This window comes from Ochotona princeps, chromosome 6 (assembly GCF_030435755.1).
Source record: "Ochotona princeps isolate mOchPri1 chromosome 6, mOchPri1.hap1, whole genome shotgun sequence".
Classification (NCBI taxonomy): Eukaryota; Metazoa; Chordata; class Mammalia; order Lagomorpha; family Ochotonidae; genus Ochotona; species Ochotona princeps.
In genome coordinates, this window is record NC_080837.1 from 23,863,782 (window position 1) to 23,888,276 (window position 24,495).

At 39.3% G+C, this 24,495-nt stretch overlaps 1 protein-coding gene across 9 annotated transcripts in view; it reads right to left on the reverse strand.

Annotated features, from left to right (window-relative positions):
• Positions 1-24,495, reverse strand: part of TCF12 (transcription factor 12) — a 336,770-nt gene that overhangs the window by 62,493 nt on the left and 249,782 nt on the right. For all 9 annotated transcript variants that reach the window (XM_036495661.2, XM_058665794.1, XM_004578054.4 and 6 more), the window contains 2 exons: positions 22,653-22,788; positions 18,544-18,596 (listed from right to left, as the gene is read on the reverse strand). In XM_036495661.2, coding sequence (XP_036351554.1) covers positions 18,544-18,596; positions 22,653-22,788 — 189 coding nt within the window. The remainder of the gene's footprint in view (positions 1-18,543; positions 18,597-22,652; positions 22,789-24,495) is intronic.

Sequence of the window (24,495 nt, forward strand, 5' to 3'; positions counted from 1 at the left end):
TGGGTGCAGGGTCACAAGGCTTTGTGCCATCCTCGACTGCTTTCCCAGGTCACAAGCAGGGAGCTGGATGAGAAGCTGGGCTACCAGGATTACAACCAACGCCCATACGGGATCCTGGTGTGTGCAAGGCGAGGATTCAGCCATCAGGCTACCGAGCTGTACCCTAAATTCTAAAAATAGCAGTTCTCCAGCCTGCTTTGATGGCTCAATTGATCCCTGCAAAGTGCTGGGATCTCATAAGGATGCTGGGTTCATGTTCTGGTTGCTCTACTTCCCAACCAGTTCCCTGATTGTGGCCTGTGAAAGCAGTGGAAGGTGTTGCCAAGTGTTGGGACCCTGCACTCATGTGGGAAACCAGAAAGAAGCTCCTGGCTCCTGGCTTTGGATCAGTTCAGCTCTGAAAACTGTACCAATTCGGGGCATGAGCCAACAGATGATGCCCATAGGGGCCATGGTGCAATCTAGGTGAGGACTTTTAACCCCTAGGCTACCATGCCAGGCCCTAATGCATCTTCTATTCAAGAATTACTTTCTCCCTGCTAACAATCCACCAGTAAAATTGTTTCAGTTATCATTCTTCTATTTTTACTTATTATATTTACTTGAAAGACACAGAGACGGGCATGCAAGCAGGCCTCTCCCCACCTACTACTTAGCTCCCTAAATGCCTGCAGCAGCCATGCTTGGTAGGTGGGTTGCAGGCACCAAGCACTTCAGCTACCATCTGCTGTCCACCAGGATACATATCAACAGGAGGCTAGACATGGTAGTGGAGCTGGAACCTAAACTCAGACACTTCAAATAGTATGTGAGCATCACAATCAGTTTCAACCAATAGGCCAAACATCCTTCCCCACTATCTTTCTACTGTGTAAAAATCTTAAAAACAAAAACAAAAAAAACCCTAAAACTTGATTTTGTAATATATACTTGACTGATTTACTCTACCAAAAATTTTTCCCATTAAGCCTGACTGTGAATATCAAAACTTATTTCAGACTTAACACTGGATATTGAAAATTAGGCTACGCACTAATACACAATTACTATTTGGATATAAGTTTGCAAAGAACAGCATTCCAAAACACAATTTTCTTAATTCAAAGTGATTGAAAACACATACCAAAATACACACATTAGCATCTGTCTCAGGGGCTTAACAACAAAATAGAAAATCTCTTTATTTAAGTGATGCAATTAACTATTTAAAAGCTACATCTTCAGGGCAAAACAAAATCATCTTAATCATCTTTTTGACATCCACACAACTACAACAAGGATGAATGATAAGTCTTTTCCTTTAGCAGAGACTGCAGACATCTCTTCCTGAAGTAAACAAACAGTATCTCTGTGATATCAGTGCTAACAGAACAGACATCATTAGTAATTTCTTCAAAGGAGACAGAACTATGCTATGTTTACTGAGAATTTGTAAAACATGAAGCAAACTTTTTTTTAAAAAATCAGAAACTCACTAAGACAAAGCAGTTACAGTAGAGGGAAAAAACAAAACCCAAGGGTTATGTATGTCTGTTGCTTTAAAAATTCCTGCATCTCTTCTTGACTGGCAATCCTCTTACCCCAGGGAAACTGTGGCTAGTCACTTCTCTTTCACCATTTCAAATAAAAGGGTAAGAGAATCATTAACTATGTTGCAAGTAGATAATTTTCCTGCAGATGGCTCTATAATCACAGGACTGTACACACACTTAAAAACCCCACAATAATGATGAAGAGGATCCCCAGTTTTTTTTTAAAGATTTATTTTTATTACAAAGTCAGATATACAGAGAGGAGGAGAGAGAGGAAGATCTTCCGTCCGATGATTCACTCCCCAAGTGAGCCGCAATGGCCAGTGCTGTGCTGATCCGAAGCCGGGAACCAGGAACCTCTTCCAGGTCTCCCACGTGGGTGCAGGGTCCCAATGCACTGGGCCGTCCTCGACTGCTTTCCCAGGCCACAAGCAGGGAGCTGGATGGGAAGTGGAGCTGCTGGGATCAGAACCGGTGCCCACATGGGATCCCGGGGCTTTCAAGGTGAGGACTTTAGCCGCTAGGCCACTGTGCCGGGCCCAGGATCCCCAGTTTTTAAATGTTTCAATAGAGCAGCAGTTCAGAACTTTCAAGACTGGCACAAAGTTCTGTACATTGACTTGACAGACAATATAATAATAAAATGAAGCTATCATAAAACAAATTATTTAAATTATCTGCAAAGGTAATCTTTCTGAACATGATCTTAGGTCGAGTTAAAGCTACCTTTAAGGGGCCTGTGCAATGGCCTGAGCAGCTTAAACCTCCACCCGAGGCACCAAAAGCCCACATGGTGCTAGTTCCAGGTAAGAATGGTAGAGTAATAACATTTATTTTTGAAAAATTAAATATTTAGAGCCTAAGAAGCTACCAAACTCCTGTCTCACACTTAGAAGGATAAAGTAACAAAGCAATTAATTTTTGCCAGTATCACTAGAAAAAAATCATGCAGATTACGGTTTTTCAAAACAACTTAAGGTTTGAAAGATTCATTTTTGTTTGAAAAGGAGATTTATAGAGACAGGAAAGACAGAGTTAGAATTGTGATCTTCTACTCACTGGTTTACTCCCTGAACAGCTGTAACAGCTAGAGCTGGACCAGTCTGAAGCCGAGAGCCAAGAGCATTCTCCTGGTTTCCTATGTGAGTACAGGCGCACAAGCTCTTGGATCATCTTCTGTTGTTCTCCCAGGCACAGTAGTAGGAAGATGGACCAGAAGTGGGATCTGAATTGTTACTCACATGAGATACCGACACAAACAGGCAGAGCCTTAACCCAAAACATCAGTACATGGGCCCCAAAAGGGCCTAACCTAAAAGAATTTTTTCTTGTAAATTCTACTGATCACTCTCAATGAAAGCAAAATATAATTATATTGTTTATAAACTAACAGCATACAAGAGAGTGTCAGTGGAACCATTTGAACATAGAGCAAAGCAAAACAAACAGTACTGTTCATTATGCCTCAAGAATAAAGGTAATATGTCACCCTAAAAATGGCAAGTACATTTAATAGGAAGATTGAGAAATAGCCACAAACTCTTCCCATATTTTATCTTTATAATTCCATTTTGTCACCGACACAGCAATAGTCTCTCTATAACTCACTGGTACTCTATGAAATAGGCCAGCTCAAGTTTCACAACATGGTAGAGAGATGAGTAATTCCAAATAACGCAGAAGTCAGGAATGGAGGATCTAGCTATGTCTCCTATGAGGCATGAGAGCTCGGGGTGGGTCATTAAATCTCTTTAAAGCCAGTTTATCATTTCTGCAGAAAGCAAACATCAAAGCAGGTCAAAGATCTTCTAAAGACTTCATCACTAATAAAATATTTTATTATCCACCCTACCCAAAAGCTTTGAATTCCTATTGTAAAACTTTTTTTGTCTCCCAAGCTCGTCTTTAGTGAATTACAATGAATATTTTTCCCATTAAAATGAAAAAAATCTCAAAGCCATGTAACTGCCATCTATGCTTCTGACTAAAAGGCCATGGAACACTGCTAGCACTGAAACAATTCCAGTAGGATATCTGACATTGTATTAACATGGATAATTTATTTTAGAAAACTATACAAATTGTAAAGTTTACTAAAACACTGTGTGTGTATTTTAAAGGATGTATTTAGGGCCCGGCACAGTGGCCTAGCAACTGAAGTCCTCACTTTGAACGCGCTGGGATCTCATATGGGCACCGGTTCTGATCCCAGCAGCTCCACTTCCCATCCAGCTCCCTGCTTGTGGCCTTGGAGGGCAGTCGAGGATGGCCCAAAGCCTTGGGACCCTGCACCCACGTGGGAGACCTGGAAGAGCTTCCTGGTTCCCGGCTTCGGATCGGCACAGCACCGGCCATTGCGGCTCACTTGGGGAGTGAATCATCGGATGGAAGATCTTCCTCTCTGTCTCTCCTCCTCTCTGTATATCTGACTTTGTAATAAAAAGAAATAAATCTTTAAAAAAAAGCAGGATGTATTTAGAATCACGATGGCAGCACAGGGTGCAGACATGTTCGAGATGACAGAGAATCATTAGGGTAAAGCACAGAGAGCAGATTACAGAAAAAGATAGGGGTCAGGCAGTCAACAAGGGCTACCAGCAGAACCCCCAGACAAAGGGAAGAGGCGATGGCAGCAGAGCAATGTTACAGGGAACAGAAAACCCACTGACGGTGTGAGCAATGATCTGGACTCCTGCAACAACCAGGGATCTGGTGGGGGCCACAGATCAGCCCTTGCAGCAGCCAGGTGGGAGCTTGGGTTTGCATCAGAAGCTCGGGAGGTGAAGGCAGACTGGGACTGGCCAATCCTGCCAAATACTTTGGCCCATCCACGAATGCAAAGGGAGCTGTGGACTCCATGGGGCAGACTGGAGGATGGTTGGAGCCAACAGCACAGGGATCAAACGTCAGTGTGGGTGCGTTTCTGGCTAGTCACACCAGGATGATACCCCCGTCCTGTGGGATCTGTGGAGTCCCGGGATCCGAAGGCCAACAGCCCCAGCTCTTCAGCAGTGCCCCGCTGGGCACCATCTTGTGCATCCAGACAAGATCAGCATCACCAACAAACCAGTTATCTTGACAGCTGGTGTATTCCTAATTCAGGATACTGACTGAATATAAAAATTGACTTGTAGACCTGCAAATAATACATCTTAGAAAACTGCACTAAGGAGAAAAATCTGCAAAACAGGATGGCAATGTCAAAAGTTAAAAGGAGAGGCAGAGGCACAAGGAATGTTACCAAAGACTCCCCAGTAAAGGAGCAAAAGCCTCTACCACTCTCAGAGTTAACTGAGGAAGATAATGAAAAAATTCAGAAAACTCATTATAAAGCTGACCAATGATGAGAAGCACATAATACAGGAGGTCAAAGAATTTAAAGAAGAATTGGAAGATATTTCCTGTCACCACGGGGAAGCAAACAAAAAGCAGGAAGCAGAGCTAGGCCAAGCTACAAAAGAGTATCCAAGAATTATGGGAGTTCCAGAGGGCACAGAAAGAGAAACTGGGATTAAAGGTTTACTCAATGAAATAATAAATGAAAACTTCCCTAATCTGAAGAAGTGGAAAACAATATACAGGAGGGTCACAGAATTTGCAACAGTTAATCAAACGTGAACCTCACCAAGACACATGATAATCAGGCTATGGCTATCCTCAGTTGAAAATAAGGGAAAAAATCCTTAACTGTGGACGTGAGAAGAATCAAATGACCTATAGAGGAATCTCAATCAAACTGACAGCTGACCTCTCAGAGGAAACACTACAGGCCAGGAGAAAATGGAGTGACACATTTCAGACTCTAAAAGGGAAACACTTTTACCCAAGAATAATGTATCCTGCAAAGCTCTTCTTTGTCTTTGAAAAAGAAATAAAATTCTTCCACAATAAAGAAAAATTCCAAGAATTCTTCTCCTCCAAAACTGGCCTACAAAGAATATTCAAAGATGTTCTCGTGAAAGAGAAAAGAAAAAGCAGCTACCAAAACCAAAGGCAAATGAGGAGAACACCTCACTAAAGGGCAGCAGAAGACTCAATCAAAGAATAACCTCTTGCTAAGATGACAGAACCAAATTGTCACCTATCCATATTAACATTGAATGTAAATGGCTTAAACTCACCAAATGCCACAGATTAGAGGACTAGATCAAACAACAAACCCATCTATCTCCTGTTTACATGGAGACATGTCTCATGAACAAAGGTCAGAGGAAACTAAAAGTGAAGGGATGGCAAAAGATTTTCCAAGCGAATGGTAAGGAAATATGTGTGGGGGTAGCCATTCTTATACCAGAAGATAAGACATCGATGTGAAAAACATTAAGAGAGATGAACATTAAAAGAGATCAAAAAAATCAATTCTGCAAGAAGAGATCACCATAATAAATGTGTATGCACAAAATTCCCAGGCATCCAGTTATGTGAAACAAACATTCACGGACTTACAGGGAGAAATAGACTTCAATACAATCATAGTGAGTGACCTTAACACCACATTAAAATCAATGGACAGTTCAAAAAAACAGAAACTCAGCAAAGAAACATCAGAACCCAAATTCTAGAGCAAATGGACTTAACTGATATCCATTGAACCTTTCATCCTACAGATAGAGAATATACTTTTATTCATCAGTACATAGAACCTTCTGCAGAATTAAGCATGTTATAGGCCACAAAACAACCCTCAGCAAATTCAAAAAATTTGAAATTATACCATGCATCTTCTTAGACCATCAGGGAGTAAAGCTAGAGACCAAAAAGTCAAAACACCCAAGAAGACTTCCAAACACATGGAGAAAAAAATAATATGTTACTAAATGAGCAATGGAAAGAATGGAATGGAAAGCAATGGAAAAATTTTTCAAAGGGGAAATTAAAAATTGCTTGAATCAAATAAAGGCATCAACACAACATATTAAAAACTTATGGGACACAATCAAGGCAGTGTTAAGAGAAAGTTTATCTCAAGAAATGCTTATATTAAGAAACTGGAAAACCATCAAGTGAATCAGCTAACCTTACAGTTGAATGAACTAGAAAAACAACGGCAAAGCAATCCCAAGATTATTAGGAAAAAAAGAAACAATCAAAATAAGGGAGGAAATAAACCAAATAGAGACCAAGAGAACTGAATCAAAGAGCTGTTTCTTTGAGAAAATCAACAAAACAGACTCCCCTGATGTATCAATAGCACCTGATGCATCAATAGTATCAGAGACAAGAGAGGAAATATAGCAACAGATATCTCAGACATACACAAAATTATTAGGAAATATTATAAATAACTATATGTGAATAAATCAGAAGACCTAGAAGAGATGGATAGATTTTTGGTCACATACAACCCACCAGAATTGAATCAAGAAGCAATTAACAATCTAAATAGACCTATAACATGGACTGAGATTGAATCAGTAATTAAAGCCCTCCAAACTAAGTAAAGTCCTGGTCCAGATTGCTTCACTGCTGAATTCTACCAAATGTTTCAAGAGGAACTTACCCCAATCCTGCATGAGCTTTTCCAAACAACAGAAAGAGAGGCAATTCTTCCAAACTCTATGAAGCCAATATCACCTTAATACCAAAGCCATGCAGAGAAACAACAGAAAATGAGAAATACAGACTGATATCCTCGATGAACACAGATGCAAAGATGCTCAACAAAATACTAGCCAACAGGATCCAATGGTACATCAGGTAGATCATTCACCCAGAACAGATGGGACTCATCCCAGGCATGCAGGGATGGTTCAACATTCACAATTAATAAATGTGATACATTGAATCAATAAAATGAACAATAAAAACCAAATGATCATCTCAATAGAAGCAGGCAAGGCATTTGATAAAATCAAACACCACTTCATGCTGAAAACTCTCAGGAAGATAGGCATAGAAGGAACATTCTACAACACAATTAAAGGAATTTATGAAAAACCCAATGCCAGCATATTATAATGGGGGAAGACTGGAAGCCTTTCCACTAAAATCAGGAACTAGACAGGGATGCCAGCGTCACCACTCCTATTCAATATAGTATTGGCAGTCCTTGCCAGAGAAATTAGGCAAGAAAAAGGAATTAAAGGAATCCGAAATGGAAATGAGGAACTGAAATTATCTTTATTTGCAGATGACATGATTCTTTACATAGAAGAACCAAAAAACTCAGTCAAGACACTACTGGAACTCATAAGAGACTTTGGCAGGGTAGCAGAATACAAAATGAATCAACACAAATCAATGGCACTTGTGTACACAAATAATTTCAAGGCTGAGAAAGAAATAGTGGAGAAGAATATTAAATATCTAGGAATTAAGCTAACTAAATATGTAGAAGACTTCTTTGGTGAAAACTATAAAACATTTAAAAAGGAAACAGAAGAAGATATTGAAAAATGGAGAAACTACCATGTTTCCTGGATTGGCAGGATCAACATCATCAAAATGTCCATATTACCAAAAGTAATATACAAATTTAATGCATTCCCAATCAAAATCCCAACAACACTATTCTCACATATAGAAAAGAAGATACAAAAGTTCATCTTGAAACACAAGAGACCACGAATAGCCAAAGGTATCCTGAAGAATAAAAATCAGGCTGGAGCAATCACAATTTCAGACCTCAAGACATACTACAGAGCAGTGGTCATCAAAACAGTCTGGTACTGATACAGAAAAAGAGAAGATCAATGGAACAAAATAGAAACACCAGAAGAAAGCCCACCCATGTACAGACAACTAACCTTTGACAAGAAAACTGAAAACAGTCCAGAGGAAAAAACCTGGTCTATTTAACAAATGCTGTTGGGACAACTGGGTAGCAGCTTGCAGAATTAAGAACCAAGACTCACACCTGTCATATTATATAAAAAACAGCTCTGAATGAATCTTGGACCTAAATCTGCACCCAAAACCATCAAACTATTAAAGGAAAACATAGGAAGCACTCACTCAGAAACAGGAATGGCAAAAGACACCAAAACCACAGGCAGTCAAAGCCAAAAAATAAATCGGACGTCAAACTATATAGCTTCCGCACAGCAAAGGAAACAATTAACAAAGTGAAGAAGCAACCAACAGAATGGGAGAAAATTTATGCACACTACACAAGTGATAGGGGTCTAATATCCAGGATTTACAAAGAGCTTCAGAAACCCAGGGACAGTTAAAAGAAAAAATAACCTGTGAAAAAATGGGCACAGCAAATGAACACAGAGAGAAAGATTTTTCATCCGTTGTTTCATTCCCTAAGTGGTTGCTATGGCTGGAGCTGAGCTGATCTGAAACCAGCAGCCAGGAATTTCTTCTGGGACTTCCACGTGGGTGCAGAGTCCCAAGGCTTTGGGCCGTCCTCTACTGCTTTCCCAGGCCACAAGCAGGGAGCTGGATGGGAAGCAGGGCTACTGGGATTAAACTGGCACCTATATGGGATCCCAGCACATACAAGGTGAGGACTTTAGCCACAGCATCAGGCCTGGAACTCCTAGTTTCAAAAATGCTTAAACCTTCACCTATGAGGAGCAGACATATACAATATAGTGGCTAGGCTGCCTAGGTCCCACACCACGGTTACTAGGTTGATTCCTGACTTCAGCTGGCTTCCTGCTCATGCAGACTTGGAGAGGCAGCAGTGATGGCTCTTCTGGCTCAAGTAACTGCCACCAAGATACCCACAGGGGAGACTTGGATTGTGTTCCCACTTTCTAGTTTTAGACTTGGCCATTGTGGGCTTTCGTGTGGCAAATGGGAGTTATCTTTCAAACACATGAATAAAACTTAATTTTAAATAGTTTAAACATTAGATACTTTGTAAAATTATGCAAACAGAGTAATTAGTCCTTGAAGATATCATACTGGGCTAGTACCACAGTGGCATATACGCAGGTGCTGGTTTGAGTCCCAGCTGCTCCACTTTTGATACAGCTCCCCATTAATGGACTGGAAAAGCAGTAAAAGATGGCTCAACTGTTTGGTTTCCTGTAGTGAAGAAGCCTGGCTCATGGCTTTGGATGGTCCTAGCCCTGGCTGTTGTGGCATTTGGGGACTGAAATGGCAGACAGAAAATACCTCCTTATGTGACAGCCTTTCAAGTGAAAATAACTCAGTATTAGAAAAAAAAAAATCCCAGATTATAATTCTAGCCTAACAACTTTTCAAAGCAAAAATCACTACTAGTTAAAGAAAGGGAATATCAGTTCTGGCAAATTTCATCCTCTACACACACACACTTTCCCCCTAAGTTAGAATGAAACACAGGGCCACATGGACATACAGAAACTCAGATACCAGGCAAATACAGGAAGTGGTACCTCATGCCTGGTGCAATGAAGCCAATGCCATCTCAGAACAATCGAGACTACTCAAGTAACACCATCTGGACATTCTTCTCACCATCACAATCAGGGTCCCTGAGACAAAGCTAGGGGATTATCCATTTCCTGGAACTGATGTGATCTAGCACTAAGGAGAGCTGCAGCATCTCCTCTCTGCCCACCACTCCACAGTCATAGGAGGGAGGACAAGGTCTTTTCCCTCATCTACCTTCTCCCATCCCATCCCACCCAGAGGTTTGCATGAGTATACAATCCCCTTACTTATAACAAAATTTAAAAATAAATTATTTTTTAAAAAATAAATTTAAACTAAATTCCGAGCCTCTAAAATTCTCAACGATTAAAATGTGAATTTCTTATCCTATTCTTTCTTTACTATACTAAAAAAGTTAGCCTCAGTCACATTAGGTACAACACGAAGACTTTTTGTGTTCTAAGGCCAAATACAACCCAAGTGTCTGCAAATCCTAAAAGCATTTTCAGATCAAACAGACATCATTTTTAAAAGTATCTAAGTTATGGGCCTGGTACAGTAACCTAGTGGCTAAAGTCCTTGCTTACACGTGCTGGGATCCCATATAGGCACCAGTTCATGTCATGACTGCTCCACTTTCCATTCAGCTCCCTGTTTATGGCCTGGAGAAGCAGTTGAGGATGGTCCAAAACCTTGGGACGCTGAAGCAACATGGGAGACCAGGAAGAAGCTCCTGGTTCCGGCCACTGCAGCTGCCTGGGGAATGAACCAGTGGATGGAAGGTCTTTATGTCTCTCTTTGTAAATCTACCTTTCCAATAAGAAAAAAAATCTAGGTTAAAAAAAAATCTAAGTTACACACACACACACAAAACCTTATTCTAGGGCTCGGCAGCGTGGCCTAGTGGCTAAGGTCCTCGCCTTGATCCCATATGGCCGCTGGTTCTAATCCCGGCAGCTCCACTTCCTCTCTATCTCTCCTCCTCTCAGTATATCTGACTTTGTAATGAAAATAAAATAAATCTTAAAAACAAAAAAAACCAAAAGAAAAACCTTATTCTACATTTGGTTTGTAAAACCTCAAAATTCTGAAATATTAACAACCACAGATTTTAATTAACTTTAAAGCCCACCTCTGAATGAAATTCATCCATATTATTTCTAAAGAGGTCAGAAAACAACAACTATCAATGCGGTTGTACAACCACATCAGTACAAAGAACTGGTACAAAGAACTGGGCCCACAGAACTCAGCAAATTTATTTGTCCTTCTGCTTTTTTTTTTTTTTTTAAGATTTATTCATTTTATTACAGCCAGATATACACAGAGGAGGACAGACAGAGAGGAAGATCTTCCATCCGATGTTTCACTCCCCAAGTGAGCCGCAATGGCCAGTGCTGCGCGGATCCGAAGCCGGGAACCAGGAACCTCTTCCAGGTCTCCCACGTGGGTGCAGGGTCCCAAAGCATTGGGCCATCCTCAACTGCTTTCCCTGGCCACACGCAGGGAGCTGGATGGGAAGTGGAGCTGCTGGGATCAGAACCGGCGCCCATATGGGATCCCGGGGCTCTCAAGGCGAGGACTTTAGCCGCTAGGCCACTGTGCCAGGCCCTGTCCTTCTGCTTTTTAAGTTGAAATCAGATCAAAGCCATCACTGACTCCTCACAAAAAAATGAACATCTTAGAACTATGGCTTAAAAGCTTGTTATTTACACATCACAATTCTAACACTGTTCTGAACAGTGGCTACTGTCAGCATACACAGTGACTATTTCTTCTTCTTTTTTTTTTATTGTGTTGTTGTTGACAATCTTTTCATAGTTAATTACAGTTAAAGAAAGAAAAAGAAAAAAAAAAAGGTTCAGGGGGATAGGGAAGTGGGCAATACTATTATGTCCATATTGTTTCCATCTTGTATCTGAGGTAAAGGAGGATATTGAGGGAGAAGCCCCACCCGGTTTCCCGCCCATCCCGAGTCCCGGATGTGGGGCATGCTCTGAGATATGTGCTCGAGTGGTGTTAATAGTTCTCCAGTTATGAATCGCTGCCTGTTTCGCTCGATGAGGTCGTCCACTCTTCTTCTTAATATATGAAGAAAAGCTCATTCAATGACCAAACTGAATATAAGTTAGAAATGGATTACAGTACTCTCTCTTTTCTTTGCTGCTAGACTAACCTGCAAGGTTATAAACTGGCCACTTTGGACATTTTGTATCATGGAAGGCATATCTAACAGCCAGGAAAAAAAATCCTAAATATATACAATTGTCTTGTTATTTTGAGTCCTGTATATTTTTTTGCTGAAGGTTCTAAGCAAACACCTATTTCAACTCATGTCTGAGAACTGGAAAAAATTAACTCAGTGAATTTTTCAATCAAAGCTGGAACTGCATGTAAATACTATTTAATCTGCAATCATTAGACTTTTCGGCTGAAGACCTGGAGTAATTGTCTAAACAATCTTTATTATCTTGACTTTCTGAAATACTTGGCTTTCCACAGGATACGAATCCTTTAAAAAGTATGCAGAAAATGCTGTTCATCTTGCTATTTTCATGCATAACCTGGAGATAACACAGTTCTTTTCTTTTAAAGATTCATTTATTTTTATTGGAAAGTCAGATTTACAGAGAGAAGGAAAGATAGAAAGAGATCCTCCATCTGCCGGTTCACTCTTCAAGTGGCTTCATGGCCAAAGTTGAGTGGATCCAAAGCCAGGAGTCAGGAGCTTCTCCTGGGTTTCCCACATGGGTAGCATGATCCCAGTACTTTGGGCCATCCTCTACTTCTTTGCCAGACCACAAGCAGGGAGCTGGAAGAGAAGTGGAGCAGCTGGGATACCATAAGGACTTTAGCCTTAGGCTATCATGCTGGGGACAAGATAACATAGTTCTAACCTCTGAACTTCAGACAACTACTCACCTTTTCAATCAGTTTGCCAAATTACTCCCTTCTACTAGCCTCAGAGAGTTCATTTCTTTACTATTAAAAAAAAAAAAAAAACTAACAATTTAGAAGCACTCAAAATTTAAATAGTCTTACTTTACTTATTTAGTGGTGTTCCTTATTTTTTCTGTTATGTACGTGAAAATGTTAGTCTTTGTGGTTTGTGAACACTTCAGAATATTTCCAGTTTTATCAATTTTGCTCCTAAATTTTCTAATTTAATCCTTACACAAAATTCACACTAATAATAAAAACATGTTTGACGAAAGAAAATTACAATACTTTTTGGAGAAAAAACCCATCAACTTGTAAACTACATTGCCAGTTTAAGGATCATAACTTTCTGTACTTCTCCACCTCAAAGTAATAAAAATATTAAGTTGTTGAAATTTATTTTAGAAACCACAGAGTTCTTTGTAAATGAGGGGATGGAGAAAATGAGTTTGCTTTTTTTATGAGGTGGTAAAATAGACTTTGAGATTTTATCTACGAATGTAAAGCAACAGGAACAAATACATTTTAAATGGAAGACAAAGGATAGCATGACATTTGATGAAGAAGCAACTGTTGTCATCATCTCGTATACACAGAATTGCATACCAGTTATACTAGAAGCAAATGACATATAATTTTCATTTAGTAAAGATTTGATGCTGAAAATGCTATTGACCAGGAACACAACTTTCAGGTACTGGGGTCGAGGAAGGCATTCTGGAATTTATATAATTGTCTATTGTCTGGGAAAGCCTTGTGGTAAAATCTTGTTTTTTACTTATTCTGAAATTCTGCATCTTTTGAAGTACAGAGAAGAAAGATTGGGTGCTGGTGCTACAGTGTAGCATACTAAGCCTCCACCTGGACACTAGCTTGAGTCCCAGCTGCTCCACTTCTGATCTAGTGCCCTTCTAATGGCCTGGGAAAAATCCTTCAACTTCTTCATCCACATGGGAGACCCAGAGGTTGTTCCTGGATCCTGGCTTTGGACTAGCCAAGTTCTGGCCTATATGGCCGTTTTGGAAGTGAGTTACTGGATAGAAAATTCCTCTTCCTGTCTTTCTCTCTCTGTTAACTCTTTCAAAAATATAAAAAATAATAAATATAATAATAAAATAGAAAAAGAAAATTATTGTGGCATTGTGGCATAAGAGTTAAGCCTCGTCCTGCAATGCCAGCAACCCATATGGGTATTGGCTTGAGACCCACTGCTTCACTTTTAATCCAGCTCTCTGCTAATGTTCCTGGGAAAGCAGCAGGAGATGGCTCAAGTTCTTGGGCCCCTGAGGCAGACCTGAAAGATGCTCATGGCTCCTAGTTTTGGCCTGGCCCCAGCTATGGCTGTTGCAGCCATTCACGGAATCAGCCAGTGGATGAAAAATTTCTCTCTCCCACACCACACTCTGTCCCTCTCCTGCTTTCCCTCTCTTTGTAATTCTGCCTTTCAAATAAAGTCCTGAAAAGAGAATACTACATGTTTGAAAATATAACAAAAGAATCATAAAAATGTTTAATCCATGATAATAAACAGAAAAGTACAGATTCTTCAGATCAGAAAACAAAAAATAATGAGAATAAATTCTATACTGCAGAATTTGATTCAACATGTTTTCTTTTCTTCCAAGTCACTTTTCTGCCAATGAATGGTATTTGAATAGTGATGGCAGTTATATTTTGCCATGTTTTATTACATGCCAGGCACATACATTATATTACAAGTATCATGAGCCTGGCGCAATGGCTCAGTAAGCTCTTGCCTTGCAGGAGCCAGAATCCCATACTGGCTTCAGTTTCTGTCCTCTCTGCTTCCCTTCCAGATCTCTGCTTGTGGCCTGAGAAAGCAGCAGAGAATGATCCAAAGCTTTGGGACCCTGCACCTGTGTGGGAGACCCAGAAGAAGCTCCTGGCTCCTGGCTTTGGATCAGCTCTGCTCTGGCAATAGCAGCCACTCGGGGAGTGAACCAGCAGACAGAAGATCTTTCTCTCCTTTCTGTAAATCTGCCTTTCCAATAAAAATAAACACATCTTTAAAAAAAGTATCACAATTTTATTCTTGTACTGTAACAATTATCCTTTCCTTTTTTTGAAAACAGCTGGTGTACAATAAGGACTAGATATGGTAGTTAGAGACAGGGAGGGAGAAGTCCTGAATACTAACAAGCAAGGAAGATACCTTGCAACATCACTCTTGCAGGTGGAAGCTCTCAGGCAACTGTAACAACCACAAGACCTTTCTGTTATTTGTTGGCTACAGTATTCGGATCCTCATCCAGGGTACTCTGCCATGACAGCTTATTCTTCCGTCACATGTAAACTGACCTTACATGACCCTTAGACCTCCTTTGGCGTGGGAAAGTGCATTTATGGAAAAATTATGAAATCTTGCATCTGGTATATAATCTACTAATGTTGTAGTTTCATTTGTGGACTGAAGCCTTTTCAGACCTCCCTGCTTTTTGTCTGGCCACTACCTCTCTCTAAGGGATAAATGCTACTCATCTTTCTCCATACAGCTTAAAATGTCAAGCCCTCCTGATGCCACAAGCACTCATTAAAGCAATGCAATTGCTACTTACTCTGTGTTATAAAAGCACTTGGTATACACCTTGTCTCACTGCAGCATCTAATTCATTTACTGAATACTTGTTTCTCATGCTAGAACTCTAGATGTCCAAGCATGATTCTACTGTTAGTGCTGCAAAGTCTGTTATGTACAATTTTTCAATCTGTTGCAGAACAAAATGGCAAATTTCATGTACTTGAAAACATCAATCTTTATTATAGGTGAGGTCCCACTACTCATCTGCACAATGTTTTGATCTGCTTCACTTGCTGATTTGGCCAATTTTCCCTTCCTTATGGAAATAAGTGATTCCCTGATTTAGGAAGGTCACCGTACTTGATGTTGAACTTAATTTGGAAATCTGGTGGGCATGGTACACTCAGTTCAGAACTCCCGAGTTCAAATGGTCCTCTTGTCTTGCCCTTCTCTCATACCCCTTCTCCCACCTTGCAAGTCAGAGGACAAATACTAATGTATCCATCCAGGATATCAGCTTTAACATTCATATCTTCAATACTAAATTTCATAATACATGACTAGTCTAAGGTCACACAGTCCAATAATAACCAAGTTAGACAGATTTGGATGGACCAATCACTATCAGCTTCACTGGCCATACTACTCTAATGATGTTCAACACTACCTCCCCACTGGGCCTTCACCTACAGATGTCACTTTTTGAAGGACCCTCATACATTATGGCTAACAACAATAAAAAGTCTCTAACCAGTAGTCTATGATTCAATTATACTAATAATTAATGCTTTACACTGTAAGATCCTGATTATTGCATTTGTAGCAGCACATGCAATAGGATACTAATCTTTCACTGTTTCCATAGTAAAGGTAATGTGATTTATGGCTGTCGAACACAGACTGCAAACTTGAAATCTCAATGTTAACAGTCAAATTTTGAGTTGGGTTTGTGAAGTATGATCTTTTATTGATGACCAAATAAAGTATACATAATTCATTTTCATTTCTAAATCTGTTTTTTACCATTCACAATGTAAAAAGCTCAAATACTGCATACTTCCAATGAGATCATTCAGAGAAAACCAAAACTTTAAACTTCTATTTATTTTAGACACTGAAAAGATAAGCAGTATAAACACAGATACTTTCAGAAGTTTGATATTATTTACTAGTGTCAGTTTTTTATGTTTAAAAAAATTCATTTTTCAAAAACCCAAGATGGCAACCTAGCACTTAATCTAAAATACACTTTCAATTCATTAAAACCCATTTACTATTTATATATACTTAGTAAGATTCAATGTGTACTAAGGGAGCTGGTCAAATGATAAGTCAGTAAGGCTGGCTAGCAAAATCTCTTCACGGTTCTCAAAGAAATCAGTTTCACTGGCATTTCCTCTTTCAGACTCCTGAGACAACACATGGAATAACCTTCACATAGTGGAGGCAAAGAATCCTGATGACCCCTGCTCCCTACAATGTTCTGCCAAATTGCCTTTTTTGTTTCTAGAAATAAAAGAACTATGAAACACTGAAAATACTGTTCATTAAAATTAATGTCAGTTTCAAAAGAGATGAATTGTTCATTTTCTAATCTGACTTTTTAAAACCTGTGTACTTCTAACTAAATATTAATATGTAATTTAACTTTCATTACTCTCATAAAATTATAGTTATAAATTATAAGATAATTGTACTGTTACACATTTTAGCAGTTTCGTCAGTTTTAATGTGATTTCTGTTAACAACAATCATCTATTATACTGTTGAACCACCTATCCCTGCATAGCACACAACTGCTAAAATGTAAATTGCCCAGCTATTTTTAGAATCTGCTGCAAAAAAAAAAAATCCTGTCTTCAGGAATAATGATTTGAGGCATTGTGTTCATTTTGTTTATCAAGCAGCTATTCAGCCTCTAGTGGGCCCAAGTGCTTATGCAAGCAAAAGCTTTTAAGAATGCCTACAGCTGCAATCCAACCTTCCAGGTAGGCTGCAGGTTCGGAGCACAGCTGCTGTAGGCTGCATAAAACTCAGATCCATCTGGAACAGAGCTTCAAAGAGGATTTCAAATTTGATTTTTCATGTATCACAAGGAAGAGAAGGCGGAAAAAGAACATAGGAAAGAAGGCAGGCACACAACCAAAAAGATGGTATCTTTATTTTAGCCTTAATAAAAAAAGAAAAAGCCAAGCCTATGCTGCTGCTTCTAGATTACCAGTTGCCAAGCCAAATATTCCATTCAGGCTACACTTCGATGAGCTGTGACTCATCCAGCAACACCTGCGCCCATGTGTTAAGTACTGCCAAATAAAAGCCCAACATTCATTTACACAACAAAAAGACGTGCCCTTCAAGGCAAGGGGCCTCAAAGCAACAGCCTTATTCTCCATTTGTTGTACGCAAAGGGAGAAGGGGAAAATCTTTCTTGCTTACACTAGGGATTTTTAAATTGTAGGTGGATTTTTCTTGCAGGTTCATTTACAAATACTTTTACGCTTCTAAAGAATAAAGTATATTCAATAGTACAAACACCCTCACAGTATAGATTATCATGACCACTAATGATTGTTCTACTAAACCTATCCAACATCCTTCATCAAAGTCTTTTATTCTCAAAGGATACATTTTTGAGCAAAGAGGGATCAACAAACTAGTTGCTTGAAAGCTTTCCTGATGCTAGGCTGAAGTTGGGAAAGGCTTAATGAAGGCTTTAAAATCCACAAGGGCGACACAATGAACATCTGACTTGGTGATTTATGCATATTAATAACCTCAGTCCTACTGAGGCAAGCTGAGAGAACATGTCCTCCGAATCTTAATGTCTTTAGCTCCATTGGGATTATTACAAATGTAAATTTCTAAGATTCTCAGCTATTAATCTCTGTCTGTCCTCCTGTTCAGCAACATAATGACTAATTAAACATCAAAAGACCTGTACAGGAGATCTTCTTTGACAGCTACCGGCCTAGTCCTCTTCCCAAGAGGGGAATTCAAATGACAGGAACATGGAATAAGAGCATATGAATAAGCTACAAATCATTGTGGAGAAACCTGGAAACCTAACATTAAATGTGGATTTATCTCAATCAATGATTTTATTAAGCCGTGGACAGTTACTATGTAAAGTATGCTCATTGGCACCGACTGAATATACCAGCAAACACTGAGCACCTGTAATAGTCTGGTTTACCCTTATGTAAAAAAAAAATGGGTACTTACAGAAGAAGGCAAACCAGGAGGCACCTTTCTGACTTTCTTTGCTTGCAAAGGATCTGTACATGAAAAACAATATATTTCATAAGTGTAATATATATTAGATAAAAGTGAGACTTTAAGAGATTAGGAAATATTCCCCCCCATGCCCTCTTTGCTTTTCAATATGTCATAGTAGTGAGGAGAATATGGGAAAAAAGGCTGTATTCCTTTTGACCGATTCTAGTGCAAAACAAGTTCTCCTAATAAAAGCAACGCATTCTGGAACATACTTAGTTTAAGTCTGAGGAGATAACAGCAAACAAAGCATAACAAGAAACTGACCAATCAATAAACATTTATAAAGGAAGAAAATCAGCGTTTAGAAACTTATGCAGTAAGTGCTACACTGGACACCTGGCACCATCTCTAAGTTTCATTTACAAAAAGGACTTGGTCTAACAGGTCATGTTAATATAATTCCTCAACACAGGCACAATATTTATGAATTGTATGAACTATGTATATGAATATCACACTGAAAATTCAATTAAAACAAAACAAAAACAAAAACAAAGTCAATGCTATGGTAGGATGGGCAAGCAGCACAACAGATTAAACACTGCTTCCAGGAAAGCCCACACTCCCTATCAGTTGCTAGGCTTCAGTCAAGACTCCGCTTCAGATCTGGTGCGTTGCCTTGGCGGCAGTAGATGCAGCTTCAATTACTTGAGTCCCTGCTACCCAAATGGGAGATCTGAACTGAGTTTCCAGCTTTTGGATTCAGCCTGATCCAAACAGCACTGCTGCAGGGATTTGGGGAGTAAACTGGAAGATGAAGATCTTATTCTGTATCTTTTTTCTCATTCCCTTTCAAATAAAATGAAAATCAATCAATAAAAATTTTAACAACTGTTATGATACGCTACAATACTATGTTGAAAACTTGAAATAAAATTTAATGAAGGAAAAGTTAAGGCTATACTAATGTCACAATATGTGACATAAATTATTAAATACAGACATCAACATACACAATTATTTTAATAGTGTATGGTAGATTTCAGCACTAATTACTTTGTCCTTGAATGTTTACAATTATTTCCAGGAAGCAACCAGAGGAAAGTGTATGTTTGAGACATATTTTACCAATTTCACTTCCTTGTGAAATTTAAAAACTTTTGCATCTTACTGTAAAATAAAATGAAAAGCACAACGTTCTAATCTTAATACAAATAATAGAAGAAATGTAAGATGTTCCAGGGTGAGCGTTCTGGTGCAGCAGTAAAGAGGCCACTTGGAACACTGGCATCCCTTATCTGAGCATCCAGGTTCAAGCCCCAGCTCCATTCTGTTCTCCCTGCTAACACACCCTAGACGGCAGCAAGTGAAGAAGCTCAAGTACTGGCTTCTTTTCACCAAGTGGGTAATTGGATTGAGTTCTGGACTCCTGGCTTTCACGTGGCTTTTCACGCTTGATGTTGCAGGAATTTGGGTACAGAATTGGAGAAGAGGAAAAATCTTCGTTCCTCTCTATCGACTTTTCATTGAAAGAGGTTTACTATCAGGAAGGGAAAACCGTAAAAATGTGAATTAAGCCAGCACAGTACTTTCCTGAGCCATTTATGATACTACTCCAAAACATGCAGTTTTAGAAGAAATGAAATTTATTTGAATTTTGACTGGAAATTTTCTCAGTGAATATCCCAGGAGGCTGCAAAGCTAAAAAGCAACTTTAAAAGCAGAGTGTGGAAAAATTTTATTTGATAAAAGGAGGAAAAAGTATTCATTAGCAGTCATGTCCCTATCCCAAGAGGCAGCCTGTTTTTCCTTAAAACAGAAGTGCCAAAGACAAACAACATCTGGCACACTGTATTTGTAGAACTTAAGTGCAGATTTTTGTGAGGTTTTCTAGAGCCCAACTCCTCTCAATTCATAAGACATACCCCCAGCCACAACCAGACTGTTTCTGTCCAGTCAGTTAACTGAGCTACTGCTGTGAGTGTGGAGCCTATTACCCTTTTCTGAGGTCATCACTGGTAGATGCTGCTATTTAACTTTTACCCAGTGAATACGAGAAAGAAACTGTTTTTGTCACATCATTAACTACCACTATATAATCAGAAAATGTCTGAATTAATAACAGGAGCCTAGGTTTCAAAGTTCACATATTAACTATATACAGCATTAACAGTTTAGAGAAGAACCTGGCTTTTAGCTCTATCATATCATATCATATCATATCATATCATATCATGTATCATATCATATCTGTGTGAGCTGGAGCAAATTATTTAATCTTTCTGAGCTTTAGTTACCTCATAAGCATAAAGGGGTAACATCTCCTTTTTCATTTCATGTTTTAAGTTCTCACTGAATGTGATGATCCCTCACTACGCCCTTTAATACAAACCTCAGGTACATCTTAGAGCCAGAGTAGGAGTATTTCATTAAGATGCAGATTTAACAGAACACAGACATACTAGAGGTAGTCCGCAAACATTTCAGCAATGACTACTTTCTGGTGGACTATGCTTATTTTAGAAACTAGCCTACTTCTAATGTAATTATGCTTTACAACTTTGATTTTCTTCAATAGAGGATCTTTAGTAAAAAACACAAAAAAATTCTGCATTTAAACACTGATTGGATAGGCATCAGAGGATATCTGAAGTTTGTTTGAAGCAACTATACCAAATACTAGCCTGGTCAGGCTATGCTTTAGACTTTATAAAACAAGAAAGCTTAAAAACACAAGTGGGAGCAAAAACAGTGGTTGAATGTTTATTATGTACAGGTTTCCTGTGGAGGTGATGTTTCAGAAATAAACAGGGGCAGCAGTTGCACAACATTATAGACGTACTTTATGTCACTCAATCATATACTGTCATATAACGTGTTATGCTAATTCTACCTCAATTTTCAAAAAGTAGAAAGTAGGACCAATAAAAACACTGATCTTGGAATAAGAAAACTTAAATTTTACCTTGGGTAAGCTACTTACTAACTATACCAAATGTGCCATTTTTGAGCCTCAGTCTTTATAACTCCAGGATTGTACCTACTTAGTATCAGCCTTGCTGAACAGATGAGAATGTACATAAAGGCATGTTGTAACCTGTTCTTTATTCAGCGCTAGTTTGAAGAAGGTGCTAATACTATATCAAGATATTTCAATTATGAGAAGAAAATTAGAGTCTCATTTTCTTATTTAGTTACTTCTCTTAAGGGCCAAACAGTACTAAATGGGTTTCTTGAAGTTTTTCAAACATTTGGCTTAGAAATACAATAGCCATCTAAAGTTACTCTGGCCAAATATTAAAGTTATGAAAACTCACAAATTATTTTATAATTTCATTTATAAATATCTAAAGATACAAACTGAGTACCCTTATCTGAAATGCCTATGACCAGAAGAATTTCAGAATATGAATTTTATAAGATAAATATCAATATATCTTCTTTTGAAATACACAGGTATATTTAAAACACTTTTTAGAGATTTATTTATTTTCAAAGAATTACAGAGAGAGAGAAAGATGTTCTATCTGTTTTCTCACTGCCCAGATGACTGCAATGGTCAATGCTGGTTCATGCTGAAGCAGCAGCTTCATCCAGCTCTCTCATGCAGTGACAGAGACCCAAGCACCTGAGCCTCTTCTACACTTAACCTAAGTCAAAACACCAAGAAGCAATTCGAGCCATTTTCTGCGGCTTTTCCTAAGTCACCAAGAGGGAATTGGATTGGAAATGGAAGAACTAGGACACCAACTAGTTTACCACAATGCTGGCCCCATATAATGAGAAACCTTGGGAATGGAGCCCAGGTCCAAACATGGAATTTACTTACTTCATGCTACATATACCTTAAGATAATTTCATGCAATATCTTTAGTGAGGCTTAATGATTTGTCACATCTGAGGTCAGGTGTGGCTTCATTTTAGTACATGGACCATTTAGGATTCAGATTAGGAAGCTCAATTGCACATTATTTGTATGCAAGTAAGTCATAACATTCAATATAACACCTAGGAAACCAAATCTGTTGCAATTCAAACCACATACAGAAATATCAGTTAAGGGAGCAAACCAAAGCAATGTTTGAGGGATGGGATTTGTTCTGGGATGCACTTACCAAGTGCTGCAGAGTCATGGAGTGGTCTTCTCCTGGAACTTGAGGCAGAAAATGAGTAGTATGGTGTTCCAGGTTTTCCTGAAGAAGATAGTTGTGCTGGGCTTCCAAGCCCTAGATCTTGTCTCAGGAGACTAGACTATATATAAAGCAAGACCAAAAAAACAAGTTATCTAACTACTAATAGTGAGTTGCACTCCAAACTTTCAATGCTTCTGAGTTTTTTTTACAGGGCATTAAATGTAGAAAGTACCCAATATGCATTTTAGATACAAGCAGATCATGGGTTTTAGTATATATACTCTGTTGTTTCCTAAACCTCATGTAAAATCTTTTAAAATTAAAGGTTTATTTATTTATTTCAAAGGCAGAGTTACAGAGAGTGGAGAGTAGGGGTGGGGGGTGGGTGAGAGAGAGAAAGAGAGAGGGAGGGAGGGAGGGAAGGAGAGAGAGAGGAAGACAGAGAGAGAAAGAAAGGCAGGAGAGATGGGATAGAGGGAAAAGGAAGAGAAAGAGATCGACCACTGACAGGTACACTTCCCAAATGGCCACGAACTAGGATGCCTCAGAGAGAAGCCATAAGCTTCTTGCAGGTCTTCCATTTGCGTGAGGATCCTAAGCACTTTTTGCATCTTCTGCTGCTTTCCTGGAAGTATTTTAGCAGGCAATTAGATCGGAAGCTGAGCTTCCAGGCTTAAAAAACAGACCATACAGGATGACGGCTTAATAGGCTATGGCTTGGGCCCAGCGGCGTGGCCTAGCAGCTAAAGTCTTCACCTTACATATGCCGGGATCCCATATGGGCACCAGTTCGTGTCCTGGCAGCTCCACTACCCATCCAGCTCCCTGCTTGTGGCCTGGGAAGGCAGTCGAGGACGGCCCAATGTATTGGGACCCTGCACCCGTGTGGGAGACCTAGAAGAGGTTCCTGGCTCCTGGCTTTGGATCAGCGCAGCACTGGCCCGTTGCGGCTCACTTGGGGAGTGACTCATCGGATGGAAGATATTCCTCTCTACCTTTCCTCCTTCCTGTATATCTGACTTTGCAAGAAAAACAAATCTTTGGAAAAAAATAGCCTATGGCTTTACCAGTGACACCACAATGCTGGCCCCTGTTGTCTGCTTTATTATCACAACAATTAATATTTTAAAGATTCATTCATTTTTATTAGGTAACTCAGATTTACAGAGAGAAAGATAGACAAATATCTTGCATCTGCTGGTTCACCCCCCAAGTGGCTGCAATGGCTGGAGCTGAGCCTATCCAAAGCCAGAAGCCAGGAGCTTCTTCTAGGTCTCCTATGCAGGTGCAGTGTCCCAAGGCTTTGGGCCATCTTACACTGTTTCCCCAGGCCACAAGCAGGCAGCTGGATGGGAAGCGGGACTGCCGAGATTAGAACCAGCAGCCATATGGGATCCCAACCTGTTCAAGGCAAGGACTTCAGCTACTAGGCTACCATGCCTGGCCCGAGTGCCAGTATTTTTAAGTACCACTCCTGCTTTCTTTACTTTAGTCTCATGACTTTAGTTTAAACATCCTACTCACTATCCCTGACACTCTAACCCAGGATTTATCTCCAGTTTGTGCAAGTGTTTTGTAAGATAGAAAGAAGAAAATATCCTAGCAGCTCTGGCCATTGAGATCATCTGGAAAGTGAACCAGTAGATGGAAGATCCCTCTCTCTGTCTCTCCTTTTATGTCAATAATTCTGTATTTGAAATAACTAACTAAATATTTAACTCTTAACAAATAAACAAGTAAAAGTAGCAAGAAACCAATTTATTTAGCTCAGAAAAATGTTTATGACATTGAAATGGCAGCCCTGAGCTAAATCCCTAAAACTACC